The 15,782-nt window shown below is 41.5% G+C and overlaps 1 protein-coding gene across 2 annotated transcripts in view; it reads left to right on the forward strand.

The window, feature by feature from the left end:
- The window catches only part of LOC127660563 (AT-rich interactive domain-containing protein 4B-like), a 109,328-nt gene that overhangs the window by 83,772 nt on the left and 9,774 nt on the right, over positions 1–15,782 (forward strand). The window contains exons 17-20 of one of the 2 annotated variants that reach the window (XM_052150890.1): positions 8,258–8,440; positions 11,415–11,499; positions 11,682–11,886; positions 12,994–14,199. In XM_052150890.1, the coding sequence (XP_052006850.1) occupies positions 8,258–8,440; positions 11,415–11,499; positions 11,682–11,886; positions 12,994–14,199 (1,679 nt within the window). The remainder of the gene's footprint in view (positions 1–8,257; positions 8,441–11,414; positions 11,500–11,681; positions 11,887–12,993; positions 14,200–15,782) is intronic. The other variant, XM_052150891.1, reaches the window with a different exon arrangement.

Below are 15,782 nucleotides of genomic sequence, written 5' to 3' on the forward strand. Positions count from 1 at the left end.
GGTCTTCAACCATTTTCAGGCCAAGGAGAGACTGAGCCGGAACCCCCGTTACATATTGTATAAAATTGAGTGTTGCATTTTATGCCTATAAAAACGTGGACGATAGGCTACCACGTTTTACACTGCAAAGCCATTGAAATAATCATTAAATGTTGCCCTGCTGAAAAGACCAGCTAAAACCAGCTTAAGCTGGTTGGCTAGTTTTAGTTGGTCTCTTAGCTGGCCTTAACTGGTCTTAGGTGGTCAGGCTGATGATGATGATCTTAGCTGGTCAGGGTGGTCTTGGTTGGTCAGGGTGGTCTTGGCTGGTCAGGGTGGTCTTGGCTGGTCTCCCAGCTTGACCAGCTAAAGCCAACCAACCAGCTTAAGCTAGTTTTAGCTGGTCTTTTCAGCAGGGATGGATGAATAGCAAGGGTCTGCAACATTTTTGTCATGAAGTGGCATTTTTAAATTCCCCTGTAAATATTTGGAGGCTCATGCTACTCTCCACGATCCACACACAACTCACCACACTCCCCATTGAGAGCGAGAACCACTAATCACGACCACGAGGAGGTTACCCCAGGTGACTCTACCCTCCCTAGCAACCGGGCCAATTTGGTTGCTAAGGAGACCAGGCTGGAGTCACTCAGCACACCCTGGATTCAAACTAGTGTCTCCAGGGGTGATAGTCAGCGTCAATACTCACTGAGATACCCAAACCCCCTTTACACGTGTATTTAAAAATGACTTTATTTCATTGAGTAAAAATTTGTAATGAGGAAAACAAAGACTGAGCTGAGAGTCACCATCTTGTGTGTGTGGAACGTTAAGGACCGTGTATGCCAGCTTGATAATCTCAGTGGTAACGATTTATTTACATAAATTGTAAAAATAGTTACGGAGGCAACTGAAACTTGTCCTCCGCCACCTGGATTGAGTTGAGTAGCCATGCCACCATGAGGACCTACTAAATAGTGGGAATTGGCCATTCCAAGTTGGGAGAAAAGGGGATAAAATTATATATATATATACAAAAAAAAGAGAGAGACATTAAATGAAAGTGTGTGGATCTCGTCTTTGGACACAATACACGAAGTAAAAAAACTTTTACTTGCAAAATTAGTATTGACTTGGTTGTAGAAATATTTATTGCAGAATTCTCAAATTTAAATCTACAAGCTATCGAGTTATGCAACACTTTTACTTTCTAACAGATGGCCAACAGGCGTGTTACTGGTCTGTAGCCATGCTGTAAAATGGAGAATGTTGTGAAAACAGTCCATGTAAAAGTTTAAGCAAATCAGAGTTGATGTTGTTAAATGCAATGTAAATGTAACTCGTTGGCTCAACTAAAGCGATGGTCACAGCGCGATCATGACACCTCAGGACCCTCTACAGCCAAATAAGCTCAATTTCCTACAGAGTGCACGCTCATGAGAGACAACAAGAAGAGGATGAATCCAGCTTCTAAAACAACATCTTTTTATTCAGTAAAATGATCGCTGTGCTTAAGTACTTCTCCACTACACAACTCAATCTCTGGCGAGTGAAATCTGATCATTCACGAGCCGGTGGCTAATAATAGACACATTTTAGTCGCATAGCGTGACAAAACGTTAGTTGCATATGTGAGTGATTTACATGCAATTTAGAGGGCGGTCACTGATAGTCTTCCCTCCGCCAAAGCTTGCGTCTAGCTCGTGTTTGCGTCCAGAATTAAAAAATGACTCGTTAGTACGTATGCAAGAACCTTTGCCATTTTTGAGGGGAAGTTTATCAGTTAACATTTCCTTTTTTATCTTTTCTTGAGCTTGACAGACGAAGTCGCTATGAACTGTTGTTGAGCTTTGTGAAGATTCTTAAAAAAATGTCTCCCTTTGTGGTTCATTGAAAAAATACACTCCTAGTGGATTTTTCACCTGATTTTCAGTCATAAGCTTCGTTTACGTGGTCGTTATCCTGCTCTGACCGGATTAAAGCCTTTTCATCAGCATATGCAAAGCTGCATATCACAAACACCGATCGTAATCCATAGTGATTGTGTGACTGAGCATTGTCTGGGGTTCTTTTACACTTTAATGACCACGGAAATAACATTTCCGGACAGGACAGTCTTGTGTTTATTTAATTCGTTTTCTTACTGATGCTGTGCATAAACATGTACTTTCTAAGACCCTGAAGTAATGAAGAGTGATGTCACTCCATGAATTGTATCCTAGTCTATTACAATTGTTAATGTTTGCGTCATGGTGCTTCCGTTCTTATTTCAGCAGGCTATACGTGTCAGGGAATCGTAGTGAAATGTCAAGCAGTCGTTTAGTCTGTTACCCCTCTTCAATGCTTAATCAGTGAGTGTAACAGACCTCTGACAGAAGAGGCGAAAACGGTCAATAACGGTGTGACATCTCCGACCATAATAGAGTTGTTTCGAGTCTGAAAGTGAGACGGCGCTTATAGCTGAGTGTCCAGAGCAGTAGACAGATTAATGAAGACGCTGAAAGAGAGACTGAGGGGAGAGAATGGAAATGGATGGATCATTGAACTCTAGTTTTGTCTCACTGTGATCTGAACCGCCTCACTGAACCAGTTCACTAAAGCCAAGCCTGGCAGCCTTTATTTAAACGGCATGTTGGCGAAAGATTGTGTTCTTGCTAGCTTGTTTTCCACTCAATCGCTCACCACATTTCTCTCTGTCCCCTGGAATCTCTTTTAATCTGTCTAGTAACTATTCGGGTACGATTTCCACAGAGCAATGCACTGACTCATTGTGAAATATGACCACTACCACTGCATCCCTATGTTTTTAAAAGTGTTTCCCAATGCTTTCTGCTCTTTCATCTCATGTTCGGCTGTATTTGATGCTGGGTTCACATGGAGCTTTGTGCCCTAGCTGCCCATAGTTTCTTAAAAGTCCCGGTTCTTCTGCTGATGTGGACAGATCACCATTTTTTAAATAATCTGACAATGTTTCTACAGCACCACTGCAAAAGAAAAATGTTTTAGATGAATTCAATGTGATGAGAAAGACTGCAATGTAATAAATAGACAGCGCTCCTTTCAATTGTCCTCCGAACTGGTTTCAGGTAAGAACAAATATACAGCGCAACAAGTTTATCTACTTCATGACCGAGTTACTCTTATGAACTAGTTCTTTTCAATGAGTTATGAGTCGTTTTGAATCAGTTTAACAACTCACTCGATCACTGATTTGGTCAGAGGCCTTCTTGACTTGTTCACTGAAATGAATCGAAAACATTACATTTACATGTATGCATTTGGCAGACGCTTTTATCCAAAGCGACTTACAGTGCACTTATTACAGGGACAATCCCCCCGGAGCAACCTGGAGTTAAGTGCCTTACTCAAGGACACAATGGTGGTGACTGTGGGGATCGAACCTACAACCTTCTGATTAACAGTTATGTGCTTTAGCCCACTACACCACCAACACTCCTTCAAAATCATTTTGAAAGGACTAAAAGAATTGTTAATGGAATCATTAAGGAACTGGATCCTTAAGTGGAAGCCAGAGTCAGAAACGTTTACATTAAGGGGCAATATTTGCCCCTGGATTTGATTTTATGAGGACATATTTGTTTTTCTAACCATCTGTTTACGACAGCACTTTCAGCTTTCCACCAAAGTAAAAAAATTTTTATATGTAATCCTAATAATAGCCCATATTACATTATATTATAATTTAACTGGGCTCTAAATGTATGTGAGTGAACTTGTTCACAAAAATAGCTTTTTATGTCTGTAGTGTTGTATTGTTGCATCTAAATGAAAATCATTAAATATCAGTCTTGTATTAAAGTGGGTCATCAAATTCTACTTGATCTTTTGACATATAAGAGGTCATAGTACTATAAAAACATAATGTAATGGCTCTTTTCCACTGCACGTTATGGTTCGACTCGACTCGTTTTACTTTTCTGAGCTTGCATTTCCAGTGCAGTTTAGTGCCGCCTCAACGTGAGTGGGATTATAGGCTGATCGTCATAGTTGCGCCGCCTCTACTGCCATGACATCATCTTAAACGCAACACAAAAATGACTGACCATAAACAATAACACGACCGCTAGCTGTTAGCTGCTAGCTCATTGTGCTGCATGAAGCAGTTGTTGATGGTGATTTTACACAAGTGTATCAGTTAAATTGTGCTGGTTGTTTTAGAAGCTTTCCAGTAGCTGGTCAACTCAATAAAGTGAAGCTTTCAAGCAGAGTATAGAGTTAACGTAACAAAACGTACCATCCTCCATCGACCATCCACTCTCCCTCCCATTGCTCGCCGGTCTGTTGCCATAGATAACGTCCATTTGGTTGAACCACTTCCACTTTCCTCTGTTTGAACCAGTCCAGCTGTTGTGGTCCTTGATGGTTCTGTAGTTACTTATAAGTGTTTTTAACTTTTCCCTACACTGTCGGAAGGTCCGGTGGTAGCCGTGTGCGGCCAACAGCTGAGACACTTCCTGAGAGACTTTTTCGTTTCGCTCATCGCTAACGAGAGGACCGTCTTCACCTCGTTTATTGACCACGGCCAGTCGCTTGAATGATACTGCTATCGCTCTTGCTAACTTTAAAACTAGCTGGTTGATGTCCCGTGTCGCAAATCCAGTGACACCGGTAGTGACGATTCTCCCTGACCAATCAGTGATCTGCAGGATTTTGGCGTCACATTTAGTATCGGCTCGGCTCGATTGGAACCTCAACCGAGATGGTACTAAAAAAAGTACCAAGTACTATCCACAGTGGAAAACCCCCAAAAAGCGAGCAGAGTCAAGTTGAGTCTCGCTGTATCGTGCGGTGGAAAAGCCCCATAAGTTTCAGAACTCAAAACCTACTCATTAGTCCAAAAAAAGGCTTTATTGAAAGCAATATTCCTAAACGACTCGTTTTGTACTTCCTCGTCTGTCAGCACAAGTCTGCCTCTGCATAAACAGGTCAATGCCTACTTCTTCATCATCACCTCTTTGGCCCGCCCACATGTTAGAGTGGTGATGAGAGTTGGCATGGAAGTGATAAACACAGGGATTATTAGAGCAACAATAGGTTTGAGATGCCTGCATAATTTACAAAATGTTGTGCAGTGCCAAGTTGTGGGAAAATAGACTCTGCATTGGAGTCACAAACATGTATGGCTGAATTCCTCCGGTTGCCATTTTTAACCATCTAAACTTTTCAAAACTATTCCACATGCGTACAGGCGGGGGCGTTGACACTTATTTAATATGCGAAGATGTTACCCAATCGTAGCAGTGGGTGTTTACATTGAAGACTTAAAGGAGACACAACCCGAAAATTTTATTTAGTGGAAAAACTGGAAAACTTGATTTGATCATTTATCCATCCATCCATCCATCCATCCATCTTCAACCGCTTATCCGAAGTTGGGTCGCGGGGGCAGCTGCTCCAGCAGGGGGCCCCAAACTTCCCTATCCCGAGCCACATTAACCAGCTCTGACTGGGGGACCCCGAGGCGTTCCCAGGCCAGTTTGGAGATGTAATCTCTCCACCTAATCCTGGGTCTTCCCCAAGGCCTCCTCCCAGCTGGACGTGCCTGAAACACCTCCCTAGGGAGGCGGCCAGGGGGCATCCTTACCAGATGTCCAAACCACCTCAACTGACTCCTTTCGACGCAAAGGAGCAGCGGCTCTACTCCGAGCTCCTCACGGATGACTGAGCTCCTCACCCTATCTCTAAGGGAGAAGCCCGCCACCCTTCTGAGGAAGCCCATTTCGGCCGCTTGTACTCGCGACCTAGTTCAGAACAAAAATTGACCGGTAGATCGAGAGCTTTGCCTTTCGGCTCAGCTCTCTTTTCGTGACAACGGTGCGATAGAGCGAGTGCAATACCGCCCCCGCTGACCCGATTCTCCGGCCAACCTCCCACTCCATTGTCCCCTCACTCGTGAACAAGACCCCGAGATACTTGAACTCCTTCACTTGGGGCAATACCTCCTTCCCTACCTGGAGTACACACTCCATCGGTTTCCTGCTGAATCAGGAATTTGATCATTTATGTAATTTTATTTCATGCATTAAACATTTTGAAGCTACTTGGCTACATTGGCTGTTTGGTTGAAATGATGGTTCCTCGAATAAATAAATAAATTAAAAAAATAACTTTTAATGACATTTCAGCCATATCGCACAGCCGTACATTACATAAATGTATTTGTTTTTTTTGGCATTGTAGCATTTTTGTTACATTTCTGACCCTGGTGAAATCAGAACAAGAATCACAAAATTCCTTAAGGTCAAAGTATTCTGTGGTTTTCTGCATGCCGCTACGTCTTGCTCACAGTGCATGATGCCAATTTCGTCATCTGCATTGTACGCACGGACTGTTCATGTAGATTGTCCGCATCTATGTGGGTCGTCTGCTGTGCGTTGAACGCATTTATGGGCTCACGGTCAAAACTGTATATTTTAAGAGGCTGAGCGCTTGACCGGGGAAAATTAAGTACATACACTGATCAGCCATAACATTAAAACCACCTACCTAATATTGTGTAGGTCCCCCTCGTGCCGCCAAAACAGCGCCAACCTGCATCTCCGAATAGCATTCAGAGATGATATTCATCTCAGCACAATTGTACAGAGTGGTTATCTGAATTACTGTAGACTTTGTCAGTTCGAACCAGTCTGGTCATTCTCTGTTGACCTCCAGAAATCTGGCATTGTTTGAATCTGTGCTGATTCATTTGCTTTGGATTCCCACGTTGCATTTGCCTTTTGAAGTAAAACTTACCCAACTAATATCCTTCACATCCTGCTGTGATCCAATTATCTTCCTATCTTATCTGGTCTTTTTAGATGCTTTGTGCACCATGTCATCCTGCATTGAAGTTTTTCCAATGATACTTTTTCTACGCTTTTTTAACATTGAAATGATTGAATCATTTTGCTCTGAATGAATCAAACGAGTAACGTTGTGTTACCAGGGTCCTGCCTAGTTCCAGCTCATCCGTGGCTGCACTAGTTGAGAGTTGTCTGCTGCTAACTAAACAGGAAAGATGTTTCTCGGTAGATGAGAAGTGAGATGTTTGATCTTTTGGTGCTGTAAATGCAGTATTTCCGTTGTGCACTTTGAGAGCAGTACAGTTCAGTGTGCTAACTGTGTCTAACTTGGCTTCTTCTCTGCTGTCTAACGTGATTGTGAACTGCCCCGTGCTGTGCTTCGCTGTGTCTTACCTCTGCCCTTTGACCCTATCCCTTTTACACGCACACATCCTGAATTCAAGGTTAAAGTCACATTTGGAGATTCTAACTGGGATGGTTCACCCAACATTAAATGTACCCTCATTTTGTTCTAAACTCATATGACTTGGAAGACAAGGAGATGTTTTGAAGAATGTTCATCCTGTTCTTTTCCATACAATGAAAGCATATAGTGAGTAGGAGGTGGAGAAAAACATACTCTATTTCTAAAATCAATTGACTTCTGCACCCCTTGTTGCACTATATCCTAATGGTGAGTCCAACAATGGGGAAAAAACACTTTTTGTTGTTGTTTTTCCAAAGTTGGAGTCCCTATAACTCCAGAAGTATTTAAGATATCTTAACATCCTTTGAGATTCTGGTTCTATACAAACTTTTCGTTTTGCATGTTCATTTTTAAGCCCCTATATGGTTAAATCGCAGATATATGGGGCTCTCAATGTGGCTTGGCATTTAATATTTTGGCTTTCTTCATCTTTTGTTTTTTAAGAAAATTATTAAACTAAATTAAAGTATTAAAAAAAGTGTGACCGAGAGCCAAGGTAGAACGTAAGATTGTCATGAATAAAAACCTACATTTCGGTCTGTTCCTAAATCAAAGCTATAATATGCCTTCAGAAGATTTGGCATATGGAGTCGTATGGAATGGACAGCTTGTGCTATTTTGGTCCTTTTTGGACCTCAACGGGACCTGGTCACAGTATTTTTGCATTGTACTGAAAAGAACATCTGGAGAAATTCTTTTTTAAAAAGTCATGGCTAAATGATGACAGAAATTTAATTTTTGGGTGAACTAGGCCATAGTTTGTGAGATTTAAGTTGAGATTTAGAAAGATGGCTGATGACCCCATAATGTCTTCCTGTGAAGTTCTTATCCTGCCAGGAGGATGGTTAGACTTATCCGACAGGGAAAGATGAGGATACTTAGATTCCAGAAGTGCTAGGCTGAGACAGTGAGATTGGAGGGTATTGTTGGGGTGGGTTTTTTGGGGAGGTGGGGGAATAAAGCCTAGGGACAGGAAACAGGAAGTGCTGAACTGTCTTTCTTGCAGGGATGACAGCAGTCAGGAGTGGGAGGAAGGGGAGGAGTTTGAGTGTTACCCTCCTGGGATGAAGGTGCAGGTGAGGTATGGGCGAGGCCACAATCAGAAGACGTACCAAGCCACTGTGAAAGAGTCAGACCTGGAGGGGGGAGAGGTGCTCTACCTGGTGCACTACTGTGGCTGGAATGTCAGGTAAGGCAGGACCCTGGGAACTCATGCCTTAGTTGATTCCATTTAAAAATAAAAAGCTAAAAACAGGAAGTTCCCCTGGCACACTGTCTTGGAACAAAGTCTTAAGCCTTGCAGCAAAGTCTGGTCCAGCTTGCAGCTTATTCTGTCTAAGAACCGCCTACTTTGACAGGATGAGAGAGTCCACAGATTGGTTTGTTTTTGTGCTGTTTTGGTGTGGGTTTATCTGAAATAGATTATACCACAATAATAGAGTGCAACAGTCTGGTTCTGGAAGTAAAAATCTCATTAATTTTCTCCATAGGCCAATTGTTAAAATGAACTTATAAACGTTTAAGACAGACCTACCGTGAACTCCGAGGTTGTTAATCAGTGGTATATGCTCATATATGCTAAGCCATCAGTCCGCTTTATTTCAACTTTATTTTATAAAAATTGTTTAATAGAGAAATGCATGGTGATGAACTACACTACCCATGATCCTGAAGAGAAACAGTTCACCAATTAGAGAATCACGCCCCAAAAAATGCACCAAAAGAGCTCTGCATTAACCGCCCACTCCCATAACCGTTGGCATATGCTTCTGTTGAAGCCATCAGTCCGCTTTATTGGATAAAAATGGTTTAATAGAGAAATGCATGGTGATGAACTACACTACCCATGATCTGGATGAGAAACAATCCACCATTCAGAGAATCCCAGCCAACAAAGTGCACCAAAAGAGCTCTGCAGTAACCGCCCACTCTCATAATTGATGGTATATGCTTCTGTTGAAGCCATCAGTCCGCTTGTTTTCAACTTTATTGTATAAAAATGGTTTAATAGAGAAATGTATGGTGATGAACTACCCTACCCATGACCCACCAATCAGAGAAGCACAGCCAATAAAGTGCGCCAAAGAGCTCTGCAGTAACCGCCCACTCGCATGACACGCAATGCAATCGAGTCCCTTCTCAAACAACTCTCGGACTACTTATATATTTGTATATATCTGAATATTTTGCTTTTTTTCCTTCGATTGCGTCTCTTGCAATTCTTCATGGGATTGTAGTTCATTCCCTCATTAAAGACGTTAAGTACACCGTCTTGTACGTTTGTCTTTTTCTCTGGTTTTCAAATGCGTTTTTGCTTCAAATCAAACTTTGTAACGTTGTGATTTACCTCTTTAATGAAATCCCTATGGAAGAAAAGAATGGGGAAAATTCTTCCATAACCAAGACGGCTGGACAAGTGAGAAGTGTTGCGCTCTATAGACTGCATGGAAAAGTTGTAACGGTGCGACAGTCTCCACTTTCCGTGGGAAATGTGGTTATAAAAAAGGGGCTTGCATCTGAGAAAGGGGCGTTCACACAGACAGTGATTTAATGATGGAAATGGCAAAGTCTCTGTACTGGTGGTTGCTAGTAGGTGTTTGTACTCAACTGAAGAATCCAACTGAATCAGGTGCTTCACTGAGTGTGTTTACTGTACAATCTAGTGGTGGTGGTGGTGGCGGCGTAGTGGGCTAAAGCACATAACTGTTAATCAGAAGGTTGCTGGTTCGATCCCCACAGTCACCACCATTGTGTCCTTGAGCAAGGCACTTAACTCCAGGTTGCTCCGGGGGGGATTGTCCCTGTAATAAGTGCACTGTAAGTCACTTTGGATAAAAGCGTCTGCCAAATGCATAAAAAACGTTAAAAAAATTAAATAATACAATCTTACACCAATTAAGCTTAAGGCGACAACATGTGTGGTCATGTAAATGTCTGGTGTTTCTTTATCAGGGTATGGTCATAAACTGTTTGTTTTTTGCCTATTAAGCCAATTTACCATTACATGTAAACACTTTTCCCAATTAATCCAATGTGCGCAAGTGTTGTGCTCTTGACTGTTTACGTTTTGACGTCAAAAGTAGAGAATAATCCGATGATTTTAAATCTCATGTAAATGCATTGTTGTTTTTTTGGTAGTGTGCATGTAAACGCTCTCACTGTCTGCACTCCGATTGATAGTTGCAGCATTGCTGCACATTTGCACTATGTCTCATTTCACCTCAATTGCCAAATCTCCTGGCAAATGAATGACTGATGTTGAGCTTTGTTCAGGACCTAGTTCTAATCTGAATTTGGGTCAGGAATATTTATTAGAGTCTGTGGTGTTGGCATGATAGTACGGGTGCTGTGATTTGAAGTAAATGTATGTGTTGCTCTCTTGGACTGTTGCTGTCAAAAAATAGCACAGTGGTTTTTTTGCAACAAGTCTGGATATGACTAAAGGTTGTTCGGAAGTGTCTGTTGCTATCATATTTATGTGAAAGGGTCTTATCACTACCTCTCAACATCTTTTTCAATATGAGCAAGATGTACTTTCAGCCGTTCTTCAAGGAGGTTTGTTGTTACTAGAATTCAGTTTATTTATTTATTATTATTATTATTTTGCTATATTTTTTATGGACTTTTCCTCCTCACTTTATGCTCTTCGACATACTTGGTGCACTTTTGAGGCTTCATTCCAGAATATTTTAAGAATGATTATTTGTATGTGTCTGTGTATTTTCTTGTTTCGGGGGATGTTGTATATTTTTTTATCAGTGTGATCATTTTGTGGTAGTAATTTAATGTTGATGCAGTTGCGTGGTGGCAATCTTTTTCTTCTTTTATATAAAAAACCCTGTCAAGAGCATGTTTAGATCATATGTTGCCCCATAATCAATAGCAATGTGACACTTTAATGACAATGAAGTAATGAGAATCACAATTGAGCACAATAGGAATGACCAACAAAACAACAACCTCAAACTAAAGTAATAGGGGGAATTGGGGAAGGAAATTTACTTTAGTGTCTTTCTAAAATCTTAATGGTTCTCAAAAAAAACTATTATTTTATTTCTTTGGGGTAAATGATGACTTTTAATTATATGTTTCTAGATTCCCCCAATATGGTCTTGGAGCCATGTGATATATGAATATTGACCAGGTCACATTTTTTGTTACAGGTATGATGAGTGGATCAAAGCTGATAAAATTGTCCGACCAGCTAACAAGAATGTCCCCAAAATAAAGCATCGCAAAAAAATAAAGGTACATTCAGACTTCTTCAAGGCGTTGTGCTTGGTGTGTTCTGTAAGATATAATAATTATAAAAGTTATGATAATTACTGCGCAGCTCAGCACATTTATATTCTTCATGTATATTCATATATCCATTTTTGGAAGGGCTTTTTGTGAATGCACCATTAATGTGCCACTTTGGTTTATAACAGAATAAAGCAGAACGAGAGAGAGACCGAATAGGCAGACTGACAGACAGAGAGGATCTTCCTCCCTCCAAAAATCGCATCAGTAGATTGTCTAAACCCAACTCTGGCCATGATGTTTTCTCAAAGATGGGGGAGTGTGGCGAAAACAGGGGCCAGCAGACGCCAATCAAGCCCATAGAAATCACATCCATTCTCAACGGTCTCCCAGGTAACTTAATATTCACACTGCATGATCACTGCTCATATAGTTCATATTTTTTTAAAGGTGAAGTGTGTAATTTTTTGCAATGTTAAAATACTTTGTGATATCCCAGTTTAATGTGCAATATAATTAATTCATAGGCTGCGTTCTTGAAGAGTGTAAACACTGTGGATCTGTGATTCTTTCAAAACATTGTTTTGTTTGTTTACATTTTTAAAACGACTGGAACGGTGAAACCTGGGAATATCAGGGACTTTTTAAAATCATGGAAATTAATAAAATCTCAAAAGTCATCGAAATTTCTATAGTGAATACTACGGCTGGGTATTGATATGGATTTTCCCATTTTGATTCGATTTGATATCAAACTTCTTTTAAAATGTCCATTTTGTTTACATATAAAATAAATTTTCTCCCTGTTAATGCTCTTAATTATAAAGGAACCTTCTTGGCAACACTTCTTGGTACAGTTCGAAAAATGTTTTTTTTACAAATTATATTTTATCATTCGTTTTTTCATCATATTGGTCACATTTAAGCTTTTGAAACTTTTTACAATTCAATCAGTTCCATCCATAAATGTCTTGAAATTGCATCTATTATGTTGCATATATATTTTTGTTACATGTTTATTGTTTACTTGCATAATTTTAACTATTTATATTGATATGTAGAACATGTGCTAAATCAGTACTGTCTCTTTAAGGCTAAACCGGCATTAGCCAGTGAGCGCATATAATGCGAGAGTACATGCATTTTTTTCTTTAGCTCATCCATGAGTGATTAGAATTAAATGTTTCTTTTTTGTTGTTGTTGTTTTTATCAACAATTAACTGTAAAAAAACAGAAAGGGTATTAAAAGAGACATTAATCAATGATGGATGCATGCATGGATCTCGACTTTGGACACACAGAACTTTTAATCTCATCACACAGTGAAAGGGTTTTAGTGCTAATACATACTTGAAATCTGAAAGTTTACCTGCCAGTGGCTAATCACAGACAGTTTTAGTCACATAGCACAAAATGTGGTTGCACATGCAATTGATTTACTTGCATTACAGAAATGTGAAACGGAGTTAATGATTAATTGTCATTCGTTGTTTACCGTAGCATCTGAGAGCTCTTCAGATGACAGTGAACGAGAGGAGGACGGTGAAGCTGATCACGATGAAGAGGATCATCCAAGTGGACGATCAGGTCTTCGGAAAGGAGCTCCTCCAGAGCACTCACATTCACCACAGCACTGGGAGAGTGGAAGCCCATCGGAGGCCTTCAAAGCACAATCAGGTTTGGACAACACCCAGGAACTGATCCCCCAGGAAACCCCAGAACCAGGCAAGAGGAGGGGGCGATTTGAGGTTGAGGTGGAAGGCTCCAGCACCAGAAAGAAAAAAGCAGAAGCTCTAGGGGAACGCTCTTTGAAGAGCCCATCAAAAGTTAAACCTAGAGGCAGCAGAGGTGGAGACTGGCTGCCCAGTAGTTCGCCCAAAAAGCTTGAAGAAAGAGGCCCTGGAGAGGATAGAGGTGCTCAGTCATGTAGCAGTTCTGAAGACGAAGCAGATCCTCCAACTGAACCTCAGGCCAAGGAAGAGCCAGGCCTTCCCAAAACCAAGGGCTCCCTGTCAAAGAAGTACAACGGGATTAAAGAGAAGAATAAGGGTGGACGTTCAGGATACTGGGAGATCCCTGAGAAAAGAGCCAAAATGTCAGCAGGGATAGAGGAGAGGACGCCCAGTTGTCGTACCAAAGGCCAGAAGGATGTCTGGTCCAGTATCCAGGTTCAGTGGCCGAAGAAGACTCTGAAAGAGTTGTTTTCAGACTCTGACACCGAGGCTGCCAACTCACCTCAGCCTGCGGCGACCGCTCCAGACGAGCCATGCACTGAACCAGCACAAGACAACGATATAGACGAGGAACAGCTGGAGAAGATTCAGGAGCATCCCAGCAGCGGAACCAACTCAGTCCTCAATACGCCACCTACTACACCCGAGTCACCCACCATGGGCGAGGGACCCGCAGAGGTTCTAGCAGAGATTCCACCGCCCTCACCACCATCTGAATTACCCGCCAGTCCTCAAATTGTTTCCTTACCGTCAGAACCTCTGGTTGAGGAGAGGGCAGGGGGTCGCAGCGAGTCCGACAGTAGCACAGTGGAGGTCGAGAGTTTGGGTGGAGAAATCCAGGAGATGCCTCAAGAAGAGGGGGCAGGTTCCCCCTCCAAGGCCTTTGATGGCAACTTGTTCTGCAACAGTAACAGCAACTGTAGCCTAACTCTCAGCAACAGCAGTCAGCAAGAGAGCGAGCAGAAAGCCAAAGGTAGGTGGTATTTGGTCTCCTACAGATGATCCCAACACTAGTTTCTCCTTCCAATGATTATGTATTGATATTCTTCTAAAAAATAATTCTGGGTTTAATACAAGTTGGGGCACCTACACACTAGACTTTACGCTGCGAATGCACTGATTTTTATTAGGGTTGGTGCACCGGAAGAACGGAGAGGTAAAATGCAAGAGTTTTCATAAGTGATGCTCCATTGTGCAACTTAAAGTTGCCTCCATGCACACTGAAGCTGTGTTTAGGCAAGCCGCCACCTCCTTCCAAGAACCTGGCAGTTGTTCGCCACAAGGTACACTCTCCTGATCCCACCAGGGGTCAAGAGGGATCCTAGTATCATAAAGAGCATTTCAACTTTTGCCACAACGCACTATGACGTAGGCAACCGTTGATCAATGAGACTCTCAGAGATGTGGGTCCAGTTGTGCTTTCGGAATCTCGGCCTATTGTGTAGGTGCCCTTGAACCCAAAATATACTTCGGTTTTGATGCAAATGCTAGCATCTGTGTACAGTCAAACACTTTTCAAAGTTTACTCCATTTGACACTTCACGCATACACTGGCGGTTGGTGCATACGTGCTACGACTGCTATGACATACTGGACTATTTCTCTTCAGGAGTTTAGACTCATAAATGTGTATTTATATTACTTCAGGCATGAGTTATACAAATGCAAGTATGTCCTGACCTCCTAAAACATGCATTCTTGACAAGCACATCCACTGCTGTTGTCACTTGTTTCTTTAGCTGCGATTACATCATATCGAGCACGTCTTCGTCAAAGCAATGGCTCAACTGTGAGTGTTGGGACCTTGTGGACCCACTAATAAGTGTGAATAATTCCAGGCGCATACTCATTGCTCAAGCACTCTGCTGAGGAAATTTGCATCACACATCCTGTATGCAGACACCTAGCGTTCGCATCTAATTGATGTATACTTTGGTCTTTAGGCAGCATTTGGGTCATAATATTGTTTGCCACAAAAATAATTTTGACTTCCTTGTGAGCAAACATCATGGTTACTTTACGACACTTACAAAAGAAGTTTATGAGCCCAGGAAATAAACATTCAAATAAACATGGTTTCAAATGTATAGCGGAAAGACTTGAACATTATACATGTTGATAAGTCTAACCAAGTGTGCCGCACAAGCCCTCAAAAATGAAGCCAAAATGTCTCGATCGCCCCCCGGTGGCTGGTCCTCGTATAGGTCATAAACCCCGCCTCCCCATGTTATTCAACGGGACGTGAGACCAACTAAACAATTAAATTACACTTCACATATCTTTTTTCCAAAGATAGTTTCTGTCATTTACTGTCATTTCTATCACGTTGATGTCATTTCAAGTGTTTGTTTTCAAAATAAGTTTGTTTTTAGTTATTTGATGCTATAAAAACGGTGCTGTGACATCATGATTGACAGCTGTGATTGACAGGTTATCTGAGCGAAGTAGTCACTGAAGCACCAACTGACTTTTTCTTCGGAGGACTGAGGAGATTGGAGCTTTAAATGTAATATCTACATTTCTATAATTAATTATTTCACACCGTCAAAAGTCAAA

This window comes from Xyrauchen texanus, chromosome 20 (genome assembly GCF_025860055.1).
Source record: "Xyrauchen texanus isolate HMW12.3.18 chromosome 20, RBS_HiC_50CHRs, whole genome shotgun sequence".
NCBI classification, from domain to species: Eukaryota; Metazoa; Chordata; class Actinopteri; order Cypriniformes; family Catostomidae; genus Xyrauchen; species Xyrauchen texanus.